This window comes from Saccoglossus kowalevskii, chromosome 15 (assembly GCF_978046115.1).
Source record: "Saccoglossus kowalevskii chromosome 15, keSacKowa6.1, whole genome shotgun sequence".
Taxonomy (NCBI): domain Eukaryota; kingdom Metazoa; phylum Hemichordata; class Enteropneusta; family Harrimaniidae; genus Saccoglossus; species Saccoglossus kowalevskii.
The window spans coordinates 35,915,788-35,936,419 of record NC_140655.1 but is presented as its reverse complement, the minus strand read 5'-3'; the positions used below and the strand labels follow the sequence as shown (position 1 = coordinate 35,936,419).

The 20,632-nt window shown below is 34.0% G+C and overlaps 1 protein-coding gene across 1 annotated transcript; it reads left to right on the top strand.

The window, feature by feature from the left end:
* Positions 1–20,409, top strand: LOC144343820 (nose resistant to fluoxetine protein 6-like). Its single transcript, XM_085508593.1, has 9 exons — positions 1–355; positions 14,150–14,310; positions 15,138–15,207; positions 15,312–15,402; positions 15,889–16,019; positions 17,230–17,397; positions 17,781–17,874; positions 18,889–19,159; positions 20,224–20,409. Exons 1-9 carry the CDS (start codon positions 7–9, stop codon positions 20,407–20,409), a joined length of 1,521 nt encoding a protein of 506 aa, XP_085364719.1. The 5' UTR covers positions 1–6.
* Positions 20,410–20,632: the final 223 nt, after the last annotated feature.

The following is a 20,632-nucleotide window of genomic DNA, read 5'->3' as shown; positions in this document are numbered from 1 at the left end:
GAAAACATGTCGCTGCTGTACACACTGGTAATATTGGTGCTGTTGCTTCCAAGCCACAGTTCCCATATATCAGCGCACGAGCTCCGCAAGGGATCTGCACCGTTTACCTCCAAACTATCTATTTCTGAATCGCTCAATCCAGATATCCATGGGACTGTAGATTCCAATGACTTTAAACACTTGTCATTAGTGGAAGACGTTTGGAAATCAGTGTCCCGCCTCCCATGTGTACGGAACAACGGGCCGAGTAACTTGGACCACAGCACAGCGCGGATGAATTTATCCGAGCAATGTCGTCGTGATCTGGAAGAATATTACTGCGATCTTGAAGAATCTGAACTTTACGCCTTACAGAGTATGTATTTTTAATAATCAAATTATCAAAGACACACATTCTTTTAAAAATGACAAATAGTCAATGGCAGGTTTTATTATCAGTTGTAGTAGCATGTCAACAAACCTGCAATTTTCATCCCAGTGCTTAATTAGTGATATTATCAGTTTTCTAATGTTTGGGAATAGTGTCTAGATTATCATTAGCGGTCAAGGATATATTTATTTGATGTCATGCTTCAATACAAATATAAATACAGGTGAGAGGTCGAAACAAGTCAGCCGTCTAAGCCTCTGAAAAATGGGGCGTTTACGGTACATCGATCTACAAAAAACTTTAATAATCCAAAATGTAGACCAAAACTGAATTTTAAGACATTATTTATTTATAGTTGATAATTTGATATTTTTTCATCAAACTGACAATGCGTGTGTACGCATGTTTCGTGTCAGCTGCTAGGGCATGGCTATTGGGACAGAAAGCTGTTTATGTTCAGAACTACAAAACTGCACTGACAACCCAGAGAATACAATCGACGTGCATTATCACGTCACTGGCATGTAGTAATGTTATTTAATGCGCAATCCTTAAACAGATGCTTAAAATAGACGAATATGTTATATGATCACAAATCCAATCATATTAAATCAATCTTACCATATTTACACTTGACATACTCGTACAGTGAACGGTCACACATTACTGTTCCCAGTTCATGCTTCCCATCTAATACTGCTAATCATGTTACTCGAAATGCATAATAATTTATTTATTTATTAATTTATTTATTTGTTTGTTTGTTTATATACTCCTGCGCTTGATTATTATTAAATTACTTCTTATCAACAGAATCACTCTGCAAAAGGTCGGTTTGAGTTTTGCCAAAGAACAATGGCGTTTAGACTGCATTTTATATAAGGTGCGCCGATACATCACGTGATAGTTTGTGCCGTATATTCTGAAGTACCTGTAGCAAAATAGTTAGCGTGTGCACTCATCAGCAAGAAGAGTGTGGGTTCTACTCCTATGCTTGACTGCATACTTATTCCACGCAATACACGTGTAATTGTAATTGGGCCCGACCCGTTGACAAGAAATGATTGTATGAGTGAGAATACTACGTATTTTTGCTGTTTGGTGCTAAGTCAAACAAAACTACGTATTCAGGTAATTGGTGGCTGTACAGGTGAAAATGCAGGCAAATTCACTTGTCACTAGTTTGGAGGTAGCAGCCACATTCTATCTAACAAATTCAACATTTTTTGTCCGTCTATTAAATGTTTCACTGTCAGATAACTGCTAGATTTCATTTACACATTTAGACAAATGAAGTGAAATCCAGTATACTACAATCACCAGAGTTGAAGCTAAACTTACAGCAACCAAAAACATCTATGTCACAGTGTAAGGCCTGCTTATTGCTATTGAGAGGGGGTTCTTCTACTTCTAGAATGGGGGTAGACAAGACAATAGTACCGGAAATGAAATACACTAAAATATCAAGTTAAAGCTTCTGGCTTTGATATCTCTCAAAATAATTACAAGAAACAAAGCACAAAAAAAATACAATGAATAAATTCACCACAATAGGGGATTGTCTAAGGAAGTGTGCATTGGTGATAACTCACAGTTGCAGGATGTAGAAATAGATGACAGTCAACACAACGACGAAGCAATACAAGAGTTTTGCTTGCAGAGGAACGCTTTTATTCTAGAGGGCACCGGAGATCACAAAGCAGTTCATACAAGTCTCGCAGAATGATGCGTGTAGCCTGAATCTCCGGGGGGGGGGGTACTCCCATTGATGTGCTATATGTATATGTGCCGCCAAAAGGGGTCCCAAATTCACCACTTCTGTCTGAAAAGGGGTATGTTTTTTTACCCTGTCTGTCTGAAAAGGGGTATCCTTTTTTCATTATTGCTGTCGAAAAAGGGGTCCATATTTTTCAAAAAACAGTCTCTAGAGCTTGAGTGGTCCAACAATCAGAGTAAAGCTGATTTTTTCTTTCTGTAATTTCATTTCAATCGTCAAAGTCCATTCCCGGGAGTCCACCTGCTTTTCCCTTGGTACCATTTGTGCTTACTGTCTGGAAATGGGTGTCAAATATCCACAGTTTGTCTGCTAAGGGGTAGAGCTCATTTCTGTCTGCTAAGGGGTAGGAGTTTCAAACCACCAGCTACACACCCCTGTCCGTATTTTTTGCAAGTACCACAATCACCCCCCACCCCGGCCTGTATCACTTATCTCACAATAACGTAGTAGCAACACATAGGATATTAAAGTTGAAATGATGGACCCAACTATCTTCAGTCTAGCCTATGTATAGGCATAAATGGCCCAGATTCAGGGACACCACCTGGATTTCCCAATGAGCCAATCAGAATGTGGTCTTGCTAGCAGCTGTCTCACGTAAGCAACTCAGTAGATTGTAAACATCCTTTATTATGTAAATCACAAGCATAACTGGTAGATTCAAATTGTCTTTCCAGAGTTGAAAACAAGTATGACCTGTCAATCACCTTTATGACAGTTATCACATGGCAATGCACACCGTTTCTTCCCATAATTTCATGCACAATTATATTTGCAGGGTTTGAGGTGATATGACAAAAACATAAAAAATAGATGCTGACATTGCCCCCTCATCAAGACTGGACATGGCACATTTTCAATTCAATAATCAGCATTAATTGCCAATAAATTTATACAATACAATAGACAAAAGCGACTTGACTATTACGATGGGAAAAAAACACATAACAAGACTGTTGAGGGAATTGAAAAACAATATTCCAAACAAACTTGAAAATCTTGGCGAAACAAAGCCAAAGGAATAATGGATAATCAATGAATTGAAAAGCAACCAGAAAGACAATATCTGCCAAAACATAGCCAGTGTCAAGCTATTTAATCATTATTAAAGAACTTAACACTCACACTATAAAATGATAATTTGATACAGATATAGAAAATAATATTGAATACCTTGAGAAAAAGACATAAATATCCTGGGATTTAAATACAAAATTCGATAACTGGGCTCAAAAATGGAAATTACCAGGCATAGACTGCATCTCCAATGAAATGATTAAAGCTCGCAGAAATATCCTCATTAAATAGATCCAAATACTGTTCAATCTAATATTATTCACCGGATAATTTCAATTCCAAACAACTGGAATATATGAATTATATAGTCTATTTTCAAGAACATATATAGATCAGTTATATCTACAAATTTAGTACATCTACCCATATCTTTGTATTAAAACAGTTGTTATATAAATATCTCAACAAGAAGAAAACGTTTGTGCTTGCTTTATTGACTATATTTATGTATGGCACATAGTTGTACTTCACAAAATCCTGGACAAAAAACTAGCTATGGGAATTCCACTGGCAATCCAACTGAGTGAGAGTTCAAACTGGTATATAAAAACAGTTCCCAGTACAGAGGTATTAGGAAGGAAGATGGACTGAGTCCCCTCCTTTTTAATATATATTAATGATATCAAAGCAAAAATTTTATCATCAAAAAATACCCCCTAATCATATTACAAAGCAAACTATCATGCCTATTATACGCGGATGACTTACTATTATTGTCGGAAAGTAGTTCAAAGTAGCAAAATGCCCTAAATTCATATTGTAAAAAATGGCACTTAGATAAAATCATTAAAAAAATAAAATAATAACTTCTTAATAAATTTGAAAATTTATGGTCTTATACTTACCTGAAATGAACACATCGGGGAAATTGCAAAGAGCTCAGGAGAATTTAATATATAGAGCCACAAAGGCTTGTTTTAGTCTTATACAACAGCTATTTTCACAAGGAAACATTCCATTAAAATTATATTGGAAATATTTGACTCTGTAGTACTTTCAGATACAAAAGGCATCCCAAATTGGGTGTCTAGTATAAGGCAGACTATATGCCTTATAAACGAAAATGCCTTATGAATCAAAATTAACGCAATGAACACAGTATAACAACATATCTCAAAATATTAAACATTCTCTATTTGATGATGTCAAAAACAAACTGCGCACATATAGAAGAATACAAAAAATAATAAATAAAAGAGCTGCAGACCTCACATCTTTATATTTTTGAGTGGGACAGCCAAGTTTCCACATACAAAAATACACATTATATTTCTACTTATTTTATTTTATAATATTTTCACTGATTTTTTTATAAAATTTACCATATACAAATTAATTTGTTGGACACTATTTTATCTTAATATTTTACGATCCATATCCTTATATTTGAATCTGTTTCAAGACATTTGAAAAAAATATTTTAGAAGCATAGCAATACAACGACTAGATTTGGTGTCACAGTTTGCTCCCAATTCATATTGGAATATTGCCAGCAATAATTATAAAGCTTGTTCAGAGTACTATTTATTCCTGACATCATACTCAGTGGCTAGTTCTCAGGATCTACAACAGTAAATAAATAAACAGAAATCATTTTGATGCTTGTTTTTTAGACGCCACTGCCATATCGCACAGATATTCAACACCGCCATATCGAATTTGGATTTGGACCATACCAATTCAAGCTGCCGGGTGTCTAAACAATGACTCAATAAACACATCTTCCACCCACCACACAAATTGTAGCCACAATTGAACAACCAAGAAAGCAACAAATATCAGACTGCATCTTGAAAACAACGAGATACCACATTACAACCATATACTCATTTGCATCTATGCACAACAAGCTTAGCCAATAGATGCACCTGACTCATCAAACTTTTGACCAACCGCTCATTCTAAATAGTGTTGAGTGAGGGCGCTATTTACTATTGAGAGGAATCTTTTAAACGAATTAAACAGATGTAATATTACAAGCAGTGAGTATCTAGTTATGCTTTAATAAGAGAAGGTATACAATTCACTCACCTGTAAACATACTATGGGATGACTTTTAACTTGTTCCTATAGATTTTGTAGCCTAGGCGCAGTGAATAGTTGTGCAATATATGATTTCTTAAGTAGTGATTGAGATTTAGTTCTGAAATTAAAATAAAATATTAAAATTAATTCATTACAATAATAATACAAGCAGTGAGTATCTAGTTATGCTTTACTTAGAGAAGGTATACAATTCACTCACCTGTAACATACTATGGCATGACCTATAACTTGTGACCATAGGAGGGGTCAGTCTAGCCACAGTTGAAATCTTTTAAAATATGACTTCTCAGGTAGAGACTCAGCTTTAGTTCTGAAATTAAATTAAATTATTAAAATTAATTCATTAATATTACCAGCAGTGAGTATCTAGTTATGCTTTAATTAATGAAGGTATACAATTCACTCACCTGTAAACATACTATAGGATGACTTTTAACTTGTTCCTATAAATGTTGTTGTCTAGGCGTAGTGAATGGTTATGCGATATACGATTTCTTAAGTGGTGATTGAGATTTAGTTCTGAAATTAAAATAAAATATTAAAATTAATTCATTGCAATAATATTACAAGCAGTGAGTATATAGTTATGCTTTAATTAGAGAAGGTATACAATTCACTCACCTGTAAACATACTTTGGCATGACCTATAACTTGTGACCATAGGGGGGATCAGTCTAGCCACAGTTGAAATCTTTTAAAATATGACTTCTCAGGTAGAGAATCAGCTTTAGTTCTGAAATTAAATTATATTATTAAAATTAATTCATTAATATTACCAGCATTGAGTATCTAGTTATGCTTTAATTAATGAATGAATGTATACAATTCACTCACCTGTAAACATACTTTGGGATGACTTTTAACTTGTTCCTACAGATTTTGTAGCCTAGGCGCAGTGAATAGTTGTGCGATATATGATTTCTTATGTAGTGATTGAGATTTAGTTCTGAAATTACAATAAAATATTAAAATTAATTCATTACAATTCTAATATTAAAAGCTGTGAGTATCTAGTTATGCATTAATTAGAGAATGTATACAATTCACTCACCTGTAACATACTATTCTATGACTTATAACTTGTGACCATAGGGGGGGGGGCATCAGTCTAGCCACAGTTGAAATCTTTTGAAATATGACTTCTCAGGTAGAGACTCAGCTTTAGTTCTGAAATTAAATTAAATTATTAAAATTAATTCATTAGTATTACCAGCAGTGAGTATCTATATATGCTTTAATTAATGAAGGTATACAATTCACTATCCTGTAAACATACTATGGGATGACTTTTAACTTGTTCCTATAGATTTTGTAGCCTAGGCGTAGTGAATAGTTGTGTGATATATGATTTCTTAAGTAGTGATTGAGATTTAGTACTGAAATTAAATTAAATTGTTAAAATTAATTCATTAATATTACCAGCAGTGAGTATCTAGTTATGCTTTAATTAGAGAAGGTATACAATTCACTCACCTGTAAACATACTATGGGATGACTTTTAACTTGTTCCTATAGATTTTGTAGCCTAGGCGCAGTGAATAGTTGTGCGATATATGATTTCTTAGGTAGTGATTGAGATTTAGTACTGAAATTAAATTAAATTATTAAAATTAATTCATTAATATTACCAGCAGTGAGTATCTAGTTATGCTTTAATTAGAGAAGGTATACAATTCACTCACCTGTAAAGATACTATGGGATGACTTTTAACTTGTTCCTATAGATTTTGTAGCCTAGGCGCAGTGAATAGTTGTGCGATATATGATTTCTTAAGTAGTGATTGAGATTTAGTACTGAAATTAAATTAAATTATTAAAATTAATTCATTATTATTACCAGCAGGGAGAATCTAGTTATGCTTTAATTAGAGAAGGAATACAATTCACTCACCTGTAAACATACTATGGGATGACTTTTAACTTGTTCCTATAGATTGTGTAGCCTAGGCGCAGTCGAATAGTTGTGCGATATATGATTTCTTAAGTAGTGATTGAGATTTAGTTCTGAAATTAAAATAAAATATTAAAATTAATTCATTACATCTGTTCTATTTTTATAGAAGAACCTTCCCAAATAAAAGAAATTCTAAAATTTAAAAATAAAAGAGGTAGTCACTAAACCATGTGCTTTCACACTCAAGCAAGAGAGTAGACATGCTGGTGAACTAGTCTTGCGCTGTGAGTGTTTTATTGTTTACACTCTGTAAAATAACAGTTTTTTTCACAAATACAAAAATTAAAAAAAAAACTCCCAATTCATACTGGAATATTGCCAGCAATAATTAATAAAGCTTGTTCAGAAAACCATTTATTCCCGACATCATATTCAATGGCTAGTTCTCAGGAACTGCAGACCACACTTCTTTATATTTTTGAGTGGGCCAGCCATGTTTCCACATACAAAAATACACATAATATTTCTATTTAATTTATTTTATTTAAAAAAAATATTTTAGAAGCATAACAATACAACGACTAGACTTGGTGTCACAGTTTGCTCCCAATTCACACTGGAATATTGCCAGCAATAATTAATAAAGCTTGTTCAGAAAACCATTTATTCCCGACATCATATTCAATGGCTAGTTCTCAGGATCTACAACAGTAAATAAATAAACAGAAATCATTTTGATGCGTGGTTTTTAGACGACACTGCCATATCGCACAGATATTCAACACCGCCATATCAAATTTGGATTTGGACCATACCATTTCAAGCTGCAGGGTGTCTAAACAATGACTCAACAAACAATAAACACATCTTCCACCCACCACACAAATTTTAGCCACAATTGAACAACCAAGAAAGCAACAAATATCAGACTGCATCTTGAAAACAACGAGATACCGCATTAAAACCAGTCATTACAAGCATGAAATCCTTCACCCCTCCCAGTACACCTTACAGCATTAATGGTTTCTATACTCATTTGCATCTATGTACAACAAGCTTAGCCAATAGATGCACCTGAATCATCAAACTTTTGACCAACCACTCATTCTAAATATTTTTGAGAGAGGGCGCTGTTTACTAATGAGAAGAATCGTTTAAACAAATTAAACAGATCTAATATTACCAGCAGTGAGTATCTAGTTATGCTTTAATTAGAGAAGGTATACAATTCACTCACCTGTAAACATAATATGGCATGACTTATAACTTGTTCCTATAAATTTTGTAGCCTAGGCGCAGTGAATACATGTACGATATACTTCTCAGGTAGTTAATTTGCTTTAGTTCTGAAATTAAATTAAATTATTAAAATTAATTCATTAATATTACCAGCAGTGAGTATCTAGGTATGTTTTAATTAATGAAGGTATACAATTCACTCACCTGTAAACATACTATGGGATGACTTTTAACTTGTTCCTATAGATTTTGTAGCCTAGGCGCAGGGAATAGTTGTGCGATATATGATTTCTTAAGTAGTGATTGAGATTTAGTTCTGAAATTAAAATAAAATATTAAAATTAATTCATTACATCTGTTCTATTTTTATAGAAGAACCTTCCCAAATAAAAGAAATTCTAAAATTTAAAAATATAAGAGGTAGTCACTAAACCATGTGCTTTCACACTCAAGCAAGACATGTTGGTGAACTAGTCTTGCGTTGTGAGTGTTTTATTGTTTACACTCTGTAAAATACCAGTTTTTTTTCACAAATAAAAAAATTAAAAAAAGAACTGCAGACCACACTTCTTTATATTTTTGAGTGGACCAGCCATGTTTCCACATACAAAAATACACATAATATTTCTATTTAATTTATTTTATTTAAAAAAAATATTTTAGAAGCATAACAATACAACGACTAGATTTGGTGTCACAGTTTGCTCCCAATTCATACTGGAATATTGCCAGCAATAATTAATAAAGTTTTTTCAGAAAACCATTTGTTCCCGACATCATATTCAATGGCTAGTTCACAGGAACTGCAGACCACACTTCTTTATATTTTTGAGTGGGCCAGCCATGTTTCCACACACAAAAATACACATAATATTTCTATTTAATTTATTTTATTTAAAAAAAATATTTTAGAAGCATAACAATACAACGACTAGATTTGGTGTCACAGTTTGCTCCCAATTCATACTGGAATATTGCCAGCAATAATTAATAAAGTTTTTTCAGAAAACCATTTGTTCCCGACATCATATTCAATGGCTAGTTCACAGGAACTGCAGACCACACTTCTTTATATTTTTGAGTGGGCCAGCCATGTTTCCACACACAAAAATACACATAATATTTCTATTTAATTTATTTTATTTAAAAGAAATATTTTAGAAGCATAACAATACAAAGACTAGATTTCGTGTCACAGTTTGCTCCCAATTCATAATGGAATATTGCCAGCAATAATTAATGAAGCTTGTTCAGAAAACCATTTATTCCCGACATCATATTCAATGGCTAGTTCTCAGGATCTACAACAGTAAATAAATAAACAGAAATCATTTTGATGCGTGGTTTTTAGACGACACTGCCATATCGCACAGATATTCAACACCGCCATATCGAATTTGGAATTGCACCATACCATTTCAAGCTGCAGAGTGTCTAAACAATGACTCAACAAACAATAAACACATCTTCCACCCACCACACAAATGTTAGCCACAATTGAACAACCAACAAAGCAACAAATATCAGACTGCATCTTGAAAACAACGAGATACCGCATTACAACCAGTCATTACAAACATGAAATCCTCCACCCCTCCTAGTACACCCTACAGCATTAATGGTTCCTATACTCATTTGCATCTATGTACAACAAGCTTAGCCAATAGATGCACCTGACTCATCAAACTTTTGACCAACCACTCATTCTCAATATTGTTGAGAGAGGGCGCTATTTACTAATGAGGGGAATCTTTTAAACAAATTAAACAGATCTAATATTACCAGCTGTGAGTATCTAGCTGTGCTTTAATTAGAGAAGGTATGCAATTCACTCACCTGTAAACATACTATAGCATGACTTGTAACTTGTTCCTATAGATTTTGTAGCCTAGGCGCAGTGAATACATGTACGATATACGTCTCAGGTAGTGAATTTGCTTTAGTTCTGAACTTAAAATAAAATATTAAAATTAATTCATTAATATGACAAGCAGTGAGTATCTAGTTATGTTTCAATTAATGAAAGTATACAATTCACTCACCTGTAAATATACAATGGCATGACTTATAACTTGTAGCCATAGGGGGGGGGGTCAGTCCACCCACAGTTGAAATCTTTTAAAATATGATTTCTCAGGTAGCGACTCAGCTTCAATTCTGAAATTAAAATTAAATATTAAAATTAGTTCATTAATATGACAAGCAGTGAGTATCTAGTTATGCTTCAATTAATGAAGGTATACAATTCACTCACCTGTAAACATACAATGGCATGACTTATAACTTGTAGCCATAGGGGGGTCAGTCTAGCCACAGTTGAAATCTTTTTAAATATGATTTCTCAGGTTGTGTGATTCAGCTTCAATTCTGAAATTAAAATAAAATATTAAAATTAAAAGAAAGCAACAAATATCAGACTGCATCTTGAAAATAGCGAGATACCGCATTACAACCAGTCATTACAAACATGAAATCCTCCACCCCTCCCAGTACACCCTACAGCATTAATGGTCCCTATACTAATTTGCATTTATGTACAACAAGCTTAGCCAATAGATGCACCTGACTCATCAAACTTTTGACCAACCACTCATTCTCAATATTGTTGAGAGAGGGCGCTATTTACTAATGAGGGGAATCTTTTAAACAAATTAAACAGATCTAATATTACCAGCTGTGAGTATCTAGCTGTGCTTTAATTAGAGAAGGTATGCAATTCACTCACCTGTAAACATACTATAGCATGACTTGTAACTTGTTCCTATAGATTTTGTAGCCTAGGCGCAGTGAATACATGTACGATATACGTCTCAGGTAGTGAATTTGCTTTAGTTCTGAACTTAAAATAAAATATTAAAATTAATTCATTAATATGACAAGCAGTGAGTATCTAGTTATGTTTCAATTAATGAAAGTATACAATTCACTCACCTGTAAATATACAATGGCATGACTTATAACTTGTAGCCATAGGGGGGGGGTCAGTCCACCCACAGTTGAAATCTTTTAAAATATGATTTCTCAGGTAGCGACTCAGCTTCAATTCTGAAATTAAAATAAAATATTAAAATTAGTTCATTAATATGACAAGCAGTGAGTATCTAGTTATGCTTCAATTAATGAAGGTATACAATTCACTCACCTGTAAACATACAATGGCATGACTTATAACTTGTAGCCATAGGGGGGTCAGTCTAGCCACAGTTGAAATCTTTTTAAATATGATTTCTCAGGTTGTGTGATTCAGCTTCAATTCTGAAATTAAAATAAAATATTAAAATTAAAAGAAAGCAACAAATATCAGACTGCATCTTGAAAATAGCGAGATACCGCATTACAACCAGTCATTACAAACATGAAATCCTCCACCCCTCCCAGTACACCCTACAGCATTAATGGTCCCTATACTAATTTGCATTTATGTACAACAAGCTTAGCCAATAGATGCACCTGACTCATCAAACTTCTGACCAACCACTCATTCTAAATATTGTTGAGTGAAGGCGCTAATTACTAATGAGAGGAATCTTTCAAATAAATTAAACAGTTTCTTTTAAAAGAATATATATATATATATATATATATATATATATATATATATATATATATATATATATATATATATATATATATATATATATATATATATATATATATATATATATATATATATATATATATATATATATTCTACATTTTGTGACAATTTTCTTTTTCTTCTACAGGTTCTACAGGAATATATATATATATATTCACGAGATATGGTTATTTATCCTAGTATCTCCTAAAAGTAAAAACCTAAGATATATTTTTCGGGCCAAATTGTATCATACTGAGACAGGAACGTAGTATGTAAAGTAGCATTCTCAACGGTTCTGCATGTACATGTATTAGAGTGACGTTAAAGGTGTATGGTCAGTGTGAAGTACGGTCTGATACCGCAAAGCGTATCAATCGGGCGACGTTTTCTATCTTGAATTTGCGATAAATAACGAGGATTTCTGTCGATGGTAGCAAAGCTTTAATTTCTCCAAATGGCCTGTGTTTGGTATTCCACCAATTTAAATGTTTGCAGCAGAAGTGCATTTAATTGCTCGTAACGTCACATTGATAGAATGACCCAAACCGAGCTAGTTACGATTTGAAATCTGTCTCAGTCCGTCTCAATTATGTGACACCGTACCAATATATACGGGGGAATCACATAACCGTCGTCATTTATTACATATATTACTGTTTTATTATTTAATCATTGTTAAACCATACTAGTAGTCATATATTTGAATAGTTATTTCAGAATCCTTTTGACGACATTTTAATGCACATTAAGGTTATACTAACACGTCAATTATTAGAAATCATTTACTAACAACATTTGGGCAAACCATCCAACACATAAGCATATCTGTTGACCTCTAAATTCGAGTCATAGACAACCTGGTTATCCTTTCACATGGAACCCAAGATATGGCCCCATATATAATGCCGCAGTCATTGTGGACGCCGTCGTCTTGAATGTATAACCTGATGCATTATCTCAGGACATTAGGTAAACCGTGCGCGAAGCATACAATGGTAATCCTTGCGATATGTGTGTATGTGCGAGTGTGTGTGTACCGCTGATGTTAATGAAACTTGATGCATAGATGCTTTGGGGGTAATGCGCAGATCTGATTAGTTTTTGGTTGTAATGCCTATATATTAACTACCTAATTTGCATATCAATTGGACAATTTTAAGCTTTTTCACTTGTTTCTCATTAACTATTAACAGATTTCAATGAAACTTGGTACATAAATGCTCAAAAATAATGAGCAGACCTGATTAGGTTTGAATTGAAATCTGTACATAATAATTATCTAACTTGCATATTGATTATCCAATTTTAAGCATTTTCGCTTGTTTATCATATACTATTATTATTAAAGAAATGTCAATGAAACTTGCTATATAGATGTTCAGAAATAATACGCACTGTTGATCAGTTTTGATTTAAATCATGTGCATATCAATCACCTAATTAGCATATTCATTAGGCAAGTTTAACCTTTTTCACTGTTTCTTTTACACAATTGAACAGATTTCAAAGAAACTTGCTATATAGACATGTAGATGCTTAGAGATAAGTTTAGTTATTTTTGTTACCTTTACCTTCTAATTACCTAATTTGTACAAATTAACAAATTTATATGTGCTCCACAGATATCCTGTGTACCACTGATCAAATGATAATTAAAGTAGGTACATATATGCTTTTAGATAATCCACAGATCTGATTACTTCAGGGTTGAAATCCAACATATTAATTACCTACTATCTGTAATGTACTAAGTACTGTTGCAGATAGGAACATGCAACTGGCGTGGTCGGACAGGATATATGACCGAAATATTAAGTCATTTCACTAAATATTTACAATTCTTAAACCATAGCTACTTGTAACCACCCTACTCATTTTCTCTATTTGAAGCACATATGCCTACTTTAAAAATAAAGGACAAAGACAAGCCTATGCTCAAAATAAGACATATTTCAATGATTTGGCATGAATAAAGTATGCTTTATGTGTAATGAAGATGTGCTTCTAATATAGTAATAAACACAGTATTCCTTAATATTTCGTCATGACTCCAATACATTCAACACTCGGAAGTTCATTATAAGCTTTCTTTGATTTTGTTTAATGTGGTTTGCATTAAGACTATGGGATTATATTTTTATTAAAGCCTTCACATTTTTTTCACAGTGTTTCATGCAAATGGCGAGTTACCTTTAGACTTCATGGTTACAGGAAACACCAAATCACTTGGAACGTTCAGTCAGTGTGAAGCAGTCAAGGATACCCCTACTGAGTCGTCGTTTGATGCGAATTATTGCCTAGTTACTGTGGATGCATTGATACTACCAGTAAGAAAACCTTTTCGCATTTATGCAGATTAAAGTTGTTAACAGTTGTGAGGGTGGACCGCGAAATAACTCTTCGATGCTTCGTGGTGTTAGCTACTTATACTCTGGCTGTTTTAATTTACATGTAATCAAAGAAAGTAATGCAAGGTCAACTCAACATAATTTCTCTATCAACAAATCATTCTTTAAATCCCACGGTATGTTGCCACTTGCCACTCAAAAGCCATGTCCACGCTTCACTGCATAAAATAACTCCACGCTTTCAACTGCATACTGAAACTTGCAGGCCAACTGCTTTTAAAGTTTGCAGTGAAGCATTGTGCTCAGTGGCTTATAATCACCAGCTACAACGCGTTCGACCGTTGTATAATACCAAATACAATCAAGTCGCACCCTCTAGCGACAAAGTGCTTCCGTGACGTCAAATGCTGTAAATGGGTGTGGAAGATGTCGTTCCAATAGACTACTGTGATTGGTTGCGCAATCGTCCGTCATTTAGTATATAGCGAATCCTATAAAAACAGTTTTTATTTTGCGGACCACCATAAACCAAAACAATATCGACGCTCTCAACGGTGTCACATCCAAATACGTCACGGTAGCGCTTTGTCGGCAGAGGGCACCTTATAAAAAATGTGTGCTGAACTTAATGTTCAACGTAAACAAAAGACAATAAAACATGTGTTTGAAAAAATGAATCGAACCTGCGCTCTGAAACCAATTGCTAAAACATAGGTGTGAATCTCTACGTTACAAATAAATTGGTACAAATGGTGTCGATTAATGCACGTGGAATAACACGCACGTTAATAAGTTATTATTTTCAGTCATTTAAGTTAGGATACTGCGTCCCAAAGTCATGCGGAAATGAAGATGTTGTTAAAATAGTGGAAACCGGTTAGTGTAACTCATTTTCACAATTATCGTGGACAATATTTTAAATGAAATAAAAATCTAATTGGGTTTCGCATTCTAACAGTCAATGCTTGTTTGTCTTTCAGTGACCAGTAATCTCCCCTTCTTTTTACGGATGCGTTCCACGTCTGTGTGTAACAAGGATTATGATCTGGATGCGGGTGCCATAGCAACAATGTACGTAAATCAATTGGCTGAATGTCTTTAATTTTTAAACATATTTCGATATAGAAATAACCGAATCACCAAACTGAAATGTTCATAGATGCAGTCTGTATACCCACATGTTTTGTATGGGCATGCAAAATAACACTACACAGACAAATGACAATGCGACCGATGGCGCAAGGAGGATGTCCGTAGCGACGGCGTATGTCAGCAGTGTTGCATCAACAGTTCTTCGAGTCCTGGTCCGATGCCGGGTCAAATACGGTGAATTAAACTAGCTAGGTGCCAAATAGGCGATAGTGTTAGAAAATCAAAAAGACAGCTTACAGTTTTGATATATACATGGAACTCTCTTTGCTTACAACGAATTGTACTTCGATTGTACTTGATCAGACAATTTACTAGCACAGGAATGGGCGGGTCATCGACTGAAACATCTGACGGATAGATTAGCTGGCATTACGGTTGGTAACTTGGTCTATTGGTTCATTCCAGATGTTTCTGTGTCATATTTGGTGCCTTGGTTGTCATCGGTACAATATATGATATATACATTAAAATCATACGGCGTAATCACGAAAAGGGTTCACCTCACAGTAACGCTGGTGACAGAGCAGTACATCAAGGTATTTAAACATTAAATACATGTGTAAATATATTGGTCCTAGGAATAGTTTACACACTACTGCCATAAGAATGCATAGTTAGCTGATGTTGATATTTATAGTGATTTAAATGTACGTTTTATTGATTGGATATTTTATTATTTCTAACATGGCTGAAATGTTTACACCAATCAGAAAAGAGGATTTACGATCTCTATTCCTTGTATAGATCCTCTAAACGTTAATTGACAGGGAGACCCGGGAAAAGACTTCGACTGAGTGATGAACTGTTACATTTCTAACATGGCTGAGTCTTTTCCACTAATGAGATAGCAGATAGTAGATCTCACTTTACGTTTGTGACTCCAAAAACATGTCACATAGGGTTCTAAACGCGAGGTGTTATATTTAGGACAGGAGGTAGGCTGTTTCCATCACGATGTCATACTGCTGCAGTCGAAGACGAGTGTATCCCTGTCGATCTTTGTCTATCATATGTATAATTTACTACCGAACTCGCCACTGATGCTGCTATTTTTAATATCAGTGTTGATTCCGATAGCGAAAATGATGTATAATCAATGAGACTTTCGCTACAAATTGAACGTCCGCTTCTATGTTATTGATAAAGAGCCATTGCTCAAAACGACTAGCTATTTTGAATAGTCACTTAGAACAACGATTTTCAAATATTGTCTAGTATTTATCGCTACAAGTGACTACTTTTTTCATTCCTATCGATATGTTGACTATAACATGGACATACTAAGATCGAATTGGTTATCAGCCCAGCCATGTTAGAATGTGAAAGTCATCATTTGGAAAGGACGTTGGAACTTTATTCTATTGGTTGTAGCGAAAGTTGAATATCATGAAAATCTTGCTATCATAATTTATACTAACAATACAAATAGTAGCATCAGTGGCAAAATCAATGTTTGATATTGCAGCGTTGTTAGAAATCACTCCAAGATGTGCTTTTTTCAATTTATGATTTTACGCTAAAACAGTCCAGATTCAATTCTTTAAATTCTTTACAATTCTACATAGACAGGATGGCCTGGTGGTAAACAATCATGTTTTCAATTTGCATGATTCAAATAGTCGTCAAATGTTTAAGTGTTTTTATACCGAACAATATATCGAGATATCCTATTTAGACTAATCATGTGTAATGGAATTTTGAAAACCACATATATAACCATTCTTCTTCTGTTGTTCTTTTTATTAGGGTATATCCATCAGTTCATCTTGGCGTGTTCGTTTCTGGAAAATGGTCGTAAGATTCTGTCAGCCAAAGTAACCTCTCCATATCTGCTGTGTTTGAACGGTATACGTGTACTCAGTTTTTCATGGGTGTTTATCGGTCACGTATTTTTAGTACTGTTGTTTGTCGCCGGTACGTATCAATGTATATGTTCAATTACGTTGTCATTACTATTTGGCTGAACTAGAAGAAACAGATAAACAATTTATCGGAAATTCCTAAATTACATTTATGTTAGAAATTGTAAAATGCTTGACTGTTTGATGTTACATCGAGTTTTATGTAGGCAAGTTTGTTTTATATAAAATATTTATAAATATATTTATAAATGTCAAGTGGTGATTGAAAACAACTTGAGCAATACCGTCCGTACGTAACTTTAATGCGGTCAGTTACCCTTTAACCTTTAACGATAATAGACTTCCTGTACTTGATTTCTTATTAATTTAATTTATTAAGTAAAAATAATACTTTCTTATTAATACACTTGAGGTTTTTTTTTGTATTTGATATAGAAAACATGAAGTATTTTCTCAATTGTTTCAACGGATTTTGGTATCAAGCGATATGGAACGCAACTTTTTCTGTGGACTCATTTTTCTATTTAAGGTATGTGAAGTATGGTGAATATGGTAGAATTGGTAAATCAATGTGCACGAAGAAATCTACACAAACCGCACTTAAATACTTGTAACCTTTGGATTCTATGTTTTGAATATTGAGTAAAGTTCGGCATTGACATAAGGAGGTCCCACCCGAATAACATATAACTCTCAACATTACTAAATGACTGAATTATAGGTTCTTATTCTACAATCAACCAATGTCCGTTAACGACGCGAAAATCGTACCGAAGCAAAGATTAATGTTTAATAGCAATGATAAAAGAACCAATTTTAAATACAAAATGTGAAACGTCACATGGGGTCTTATCACTCCACAATAAAAATGAAGCGTCATAAAAAATTGTCACACAATTCAACTACAACTAAAGAAATGCTGCATGAAAATGCTCAAACATGAAACGGTGAGCAGTTCGTTTAGCTAACGTGGTAACCTATACTCTATAGCGGGACACGAACGTGCTTTAATTTCATTCACATAACAATATTCAGCATATCGACAATCTCATTATCCCAAGTAGAGGAAATCTTCCCAGTCAAAATTATTAAATAAACACTTATGAAAACACAACAAAACTTTTCGTTTACTAGTTTGGACGAATATATAAGAACAATGATAAAAAATATGCATATATAACTACAGGCTCAGACATGGCGAATGAGCTTGAAGATTATCATGTTTTAGTTCATCATGTGGTATAATAGTATGACATGCAAACAGAAAACCCTATCCTATCCTATGTGGCGTTGGCGAAATTCAACCTGGTATTTTTTTTTTTTTTAGATTTTATTTTTCATTCTTTTTGACTGTTTTTTCGAGCCTTCATCCCTTGTCTATTTCTTACACTAGATACCAACCGATACGCCACCCCCCCCCCGGCCCATGCGCCCATGGCGACCGCGTAGAGTTGATTATAGTTCCTGGGCTCCCTGTGGTGTAACCTGATCATGTTCACTGCTGTATATTTTAAAATGTATGTGGTGTGCTCTCTGGTTACAGTGGTTTGTTAGTGACATACTTATCAATGAAACAGATGACTAGAAACAATGGCAAAATGAACTGGTTGGTGTATTACATTCATCGCTATTGGAGAATAACATGGGTGTTGTTGTTTGTAATGTTGTTTTATACATACCTTATTCTACACACATTTGACGGACCGATGTATCAGAATATATATGAAGGGGGAAGAAAGATTTGCAAAGATTATTGGTGGACGAATATGTTGTATATAAACAACTGGTATCCCTTTCCCGGTGTTGAAGGCCCCGTGAGTAAAACGTATTTTGTACTTGTTCTAACTATTTGTAACCAACTAACTAACTTTTTGTTATTTTATGTAAGTGTCTGAAATGCTGAGCAATAGCAGTAATACTAATTAACCAATAGTATACACATATATTTCATAATCGAGTTTGGTAGCCAAAGTGAATTAATGCAATTTTATGTCTACCTCTGTGAAATTTACTGACCAGACTAATTGAAGCGCCACCTCTCTTCATTGTGTAATTTAGTAGATTTATATTTGAAAATTACATATTAAGCCTACAATACAGAGGCAGGAAATTTCATGAAATTGTTAGCTAATCGTCACTCTAATGCAGAAAGCTCTTACAGAACACACCAAAAGTGTCAAATGATTAATGAACTTGAGAAATTTAAAAAATGCAACCTTTAGTGCGGTTACAGAATCTGATTACTGGGACCAAACACGACCAATAGTCAAGTATAAATCCTTCTAATGTTGATTGTCTTATCCAAAAACAAATGTTATATTATGTCTGACTTGTTAATAAGCTTATATTCAATGCTACAGCAACGTAATAATACATTAAGCAGCTTAAGATTGCAAAAATAAATATGAAGGGTTGTAAAATAAAACTTTTCTTTAATTTAGTCGTCTTTTAAATTCTACAGTTGAAAATATAGTGTTTTACACTAAGTTTACGGAAGGTGTCTCACAAAGGTGTCTCACGACCTCGTCAATCTATTCAACGTACAGTACTCATTTCGCCAAACCTCCAGCCCGCTATTACATTTCACACGAACGTTAACGGCGTTTACTTTATACTGTTCCGTACTTCTTGAAAGTTTAGTCTATGTTAATGTCTAAATAATATGGATAAAATCATGTAGCATCATCAAAACTTCGAAGCAGTTGACATGACGAATGTTTTCATGTCTGACATGTGTAATAAAAAGGTCATTAATGTGCACACTAGATGTAAAATCACGTTCTTATTTCACCGCGTAGTGTATTGGATGGGTATGGTATCTGGCATGTGATATGCAGTTCTATTGGCTCAGTCCACCAATACTTATTCTTCTTCACAGGTACAATTTGACACTTTTTACTATCTACGAGAATATAAAGAACAAGTTCTTATAAGTCAAAACCACTGTTACAATTTTTATAATATTCGTGAAATGGTTCTTTCAAATAATCTTCCAAATCATAGGAAGAAGAAATATTCTATTGATACAAAAAAGTCTGAATATATTAGCTTGCATTATTTGTAAGAATAGTGATCATATTTGTGCGTGTATGACAACTGTCAAACATCTACCAACTTCTTATTTCATTTTGATGTATAATAGGTCTTGGAAATGGGGCATGGGGTTGATCGCATTGCTATGTGTGGCGTGTTGGAGTGTCGTCGCTCTTATAGCTACACATTTTGGAGAAGTTGCTTCAATGTTCCAAGGGTAAAGATTTGTTTATTATTTCACTGTAAATGAACTA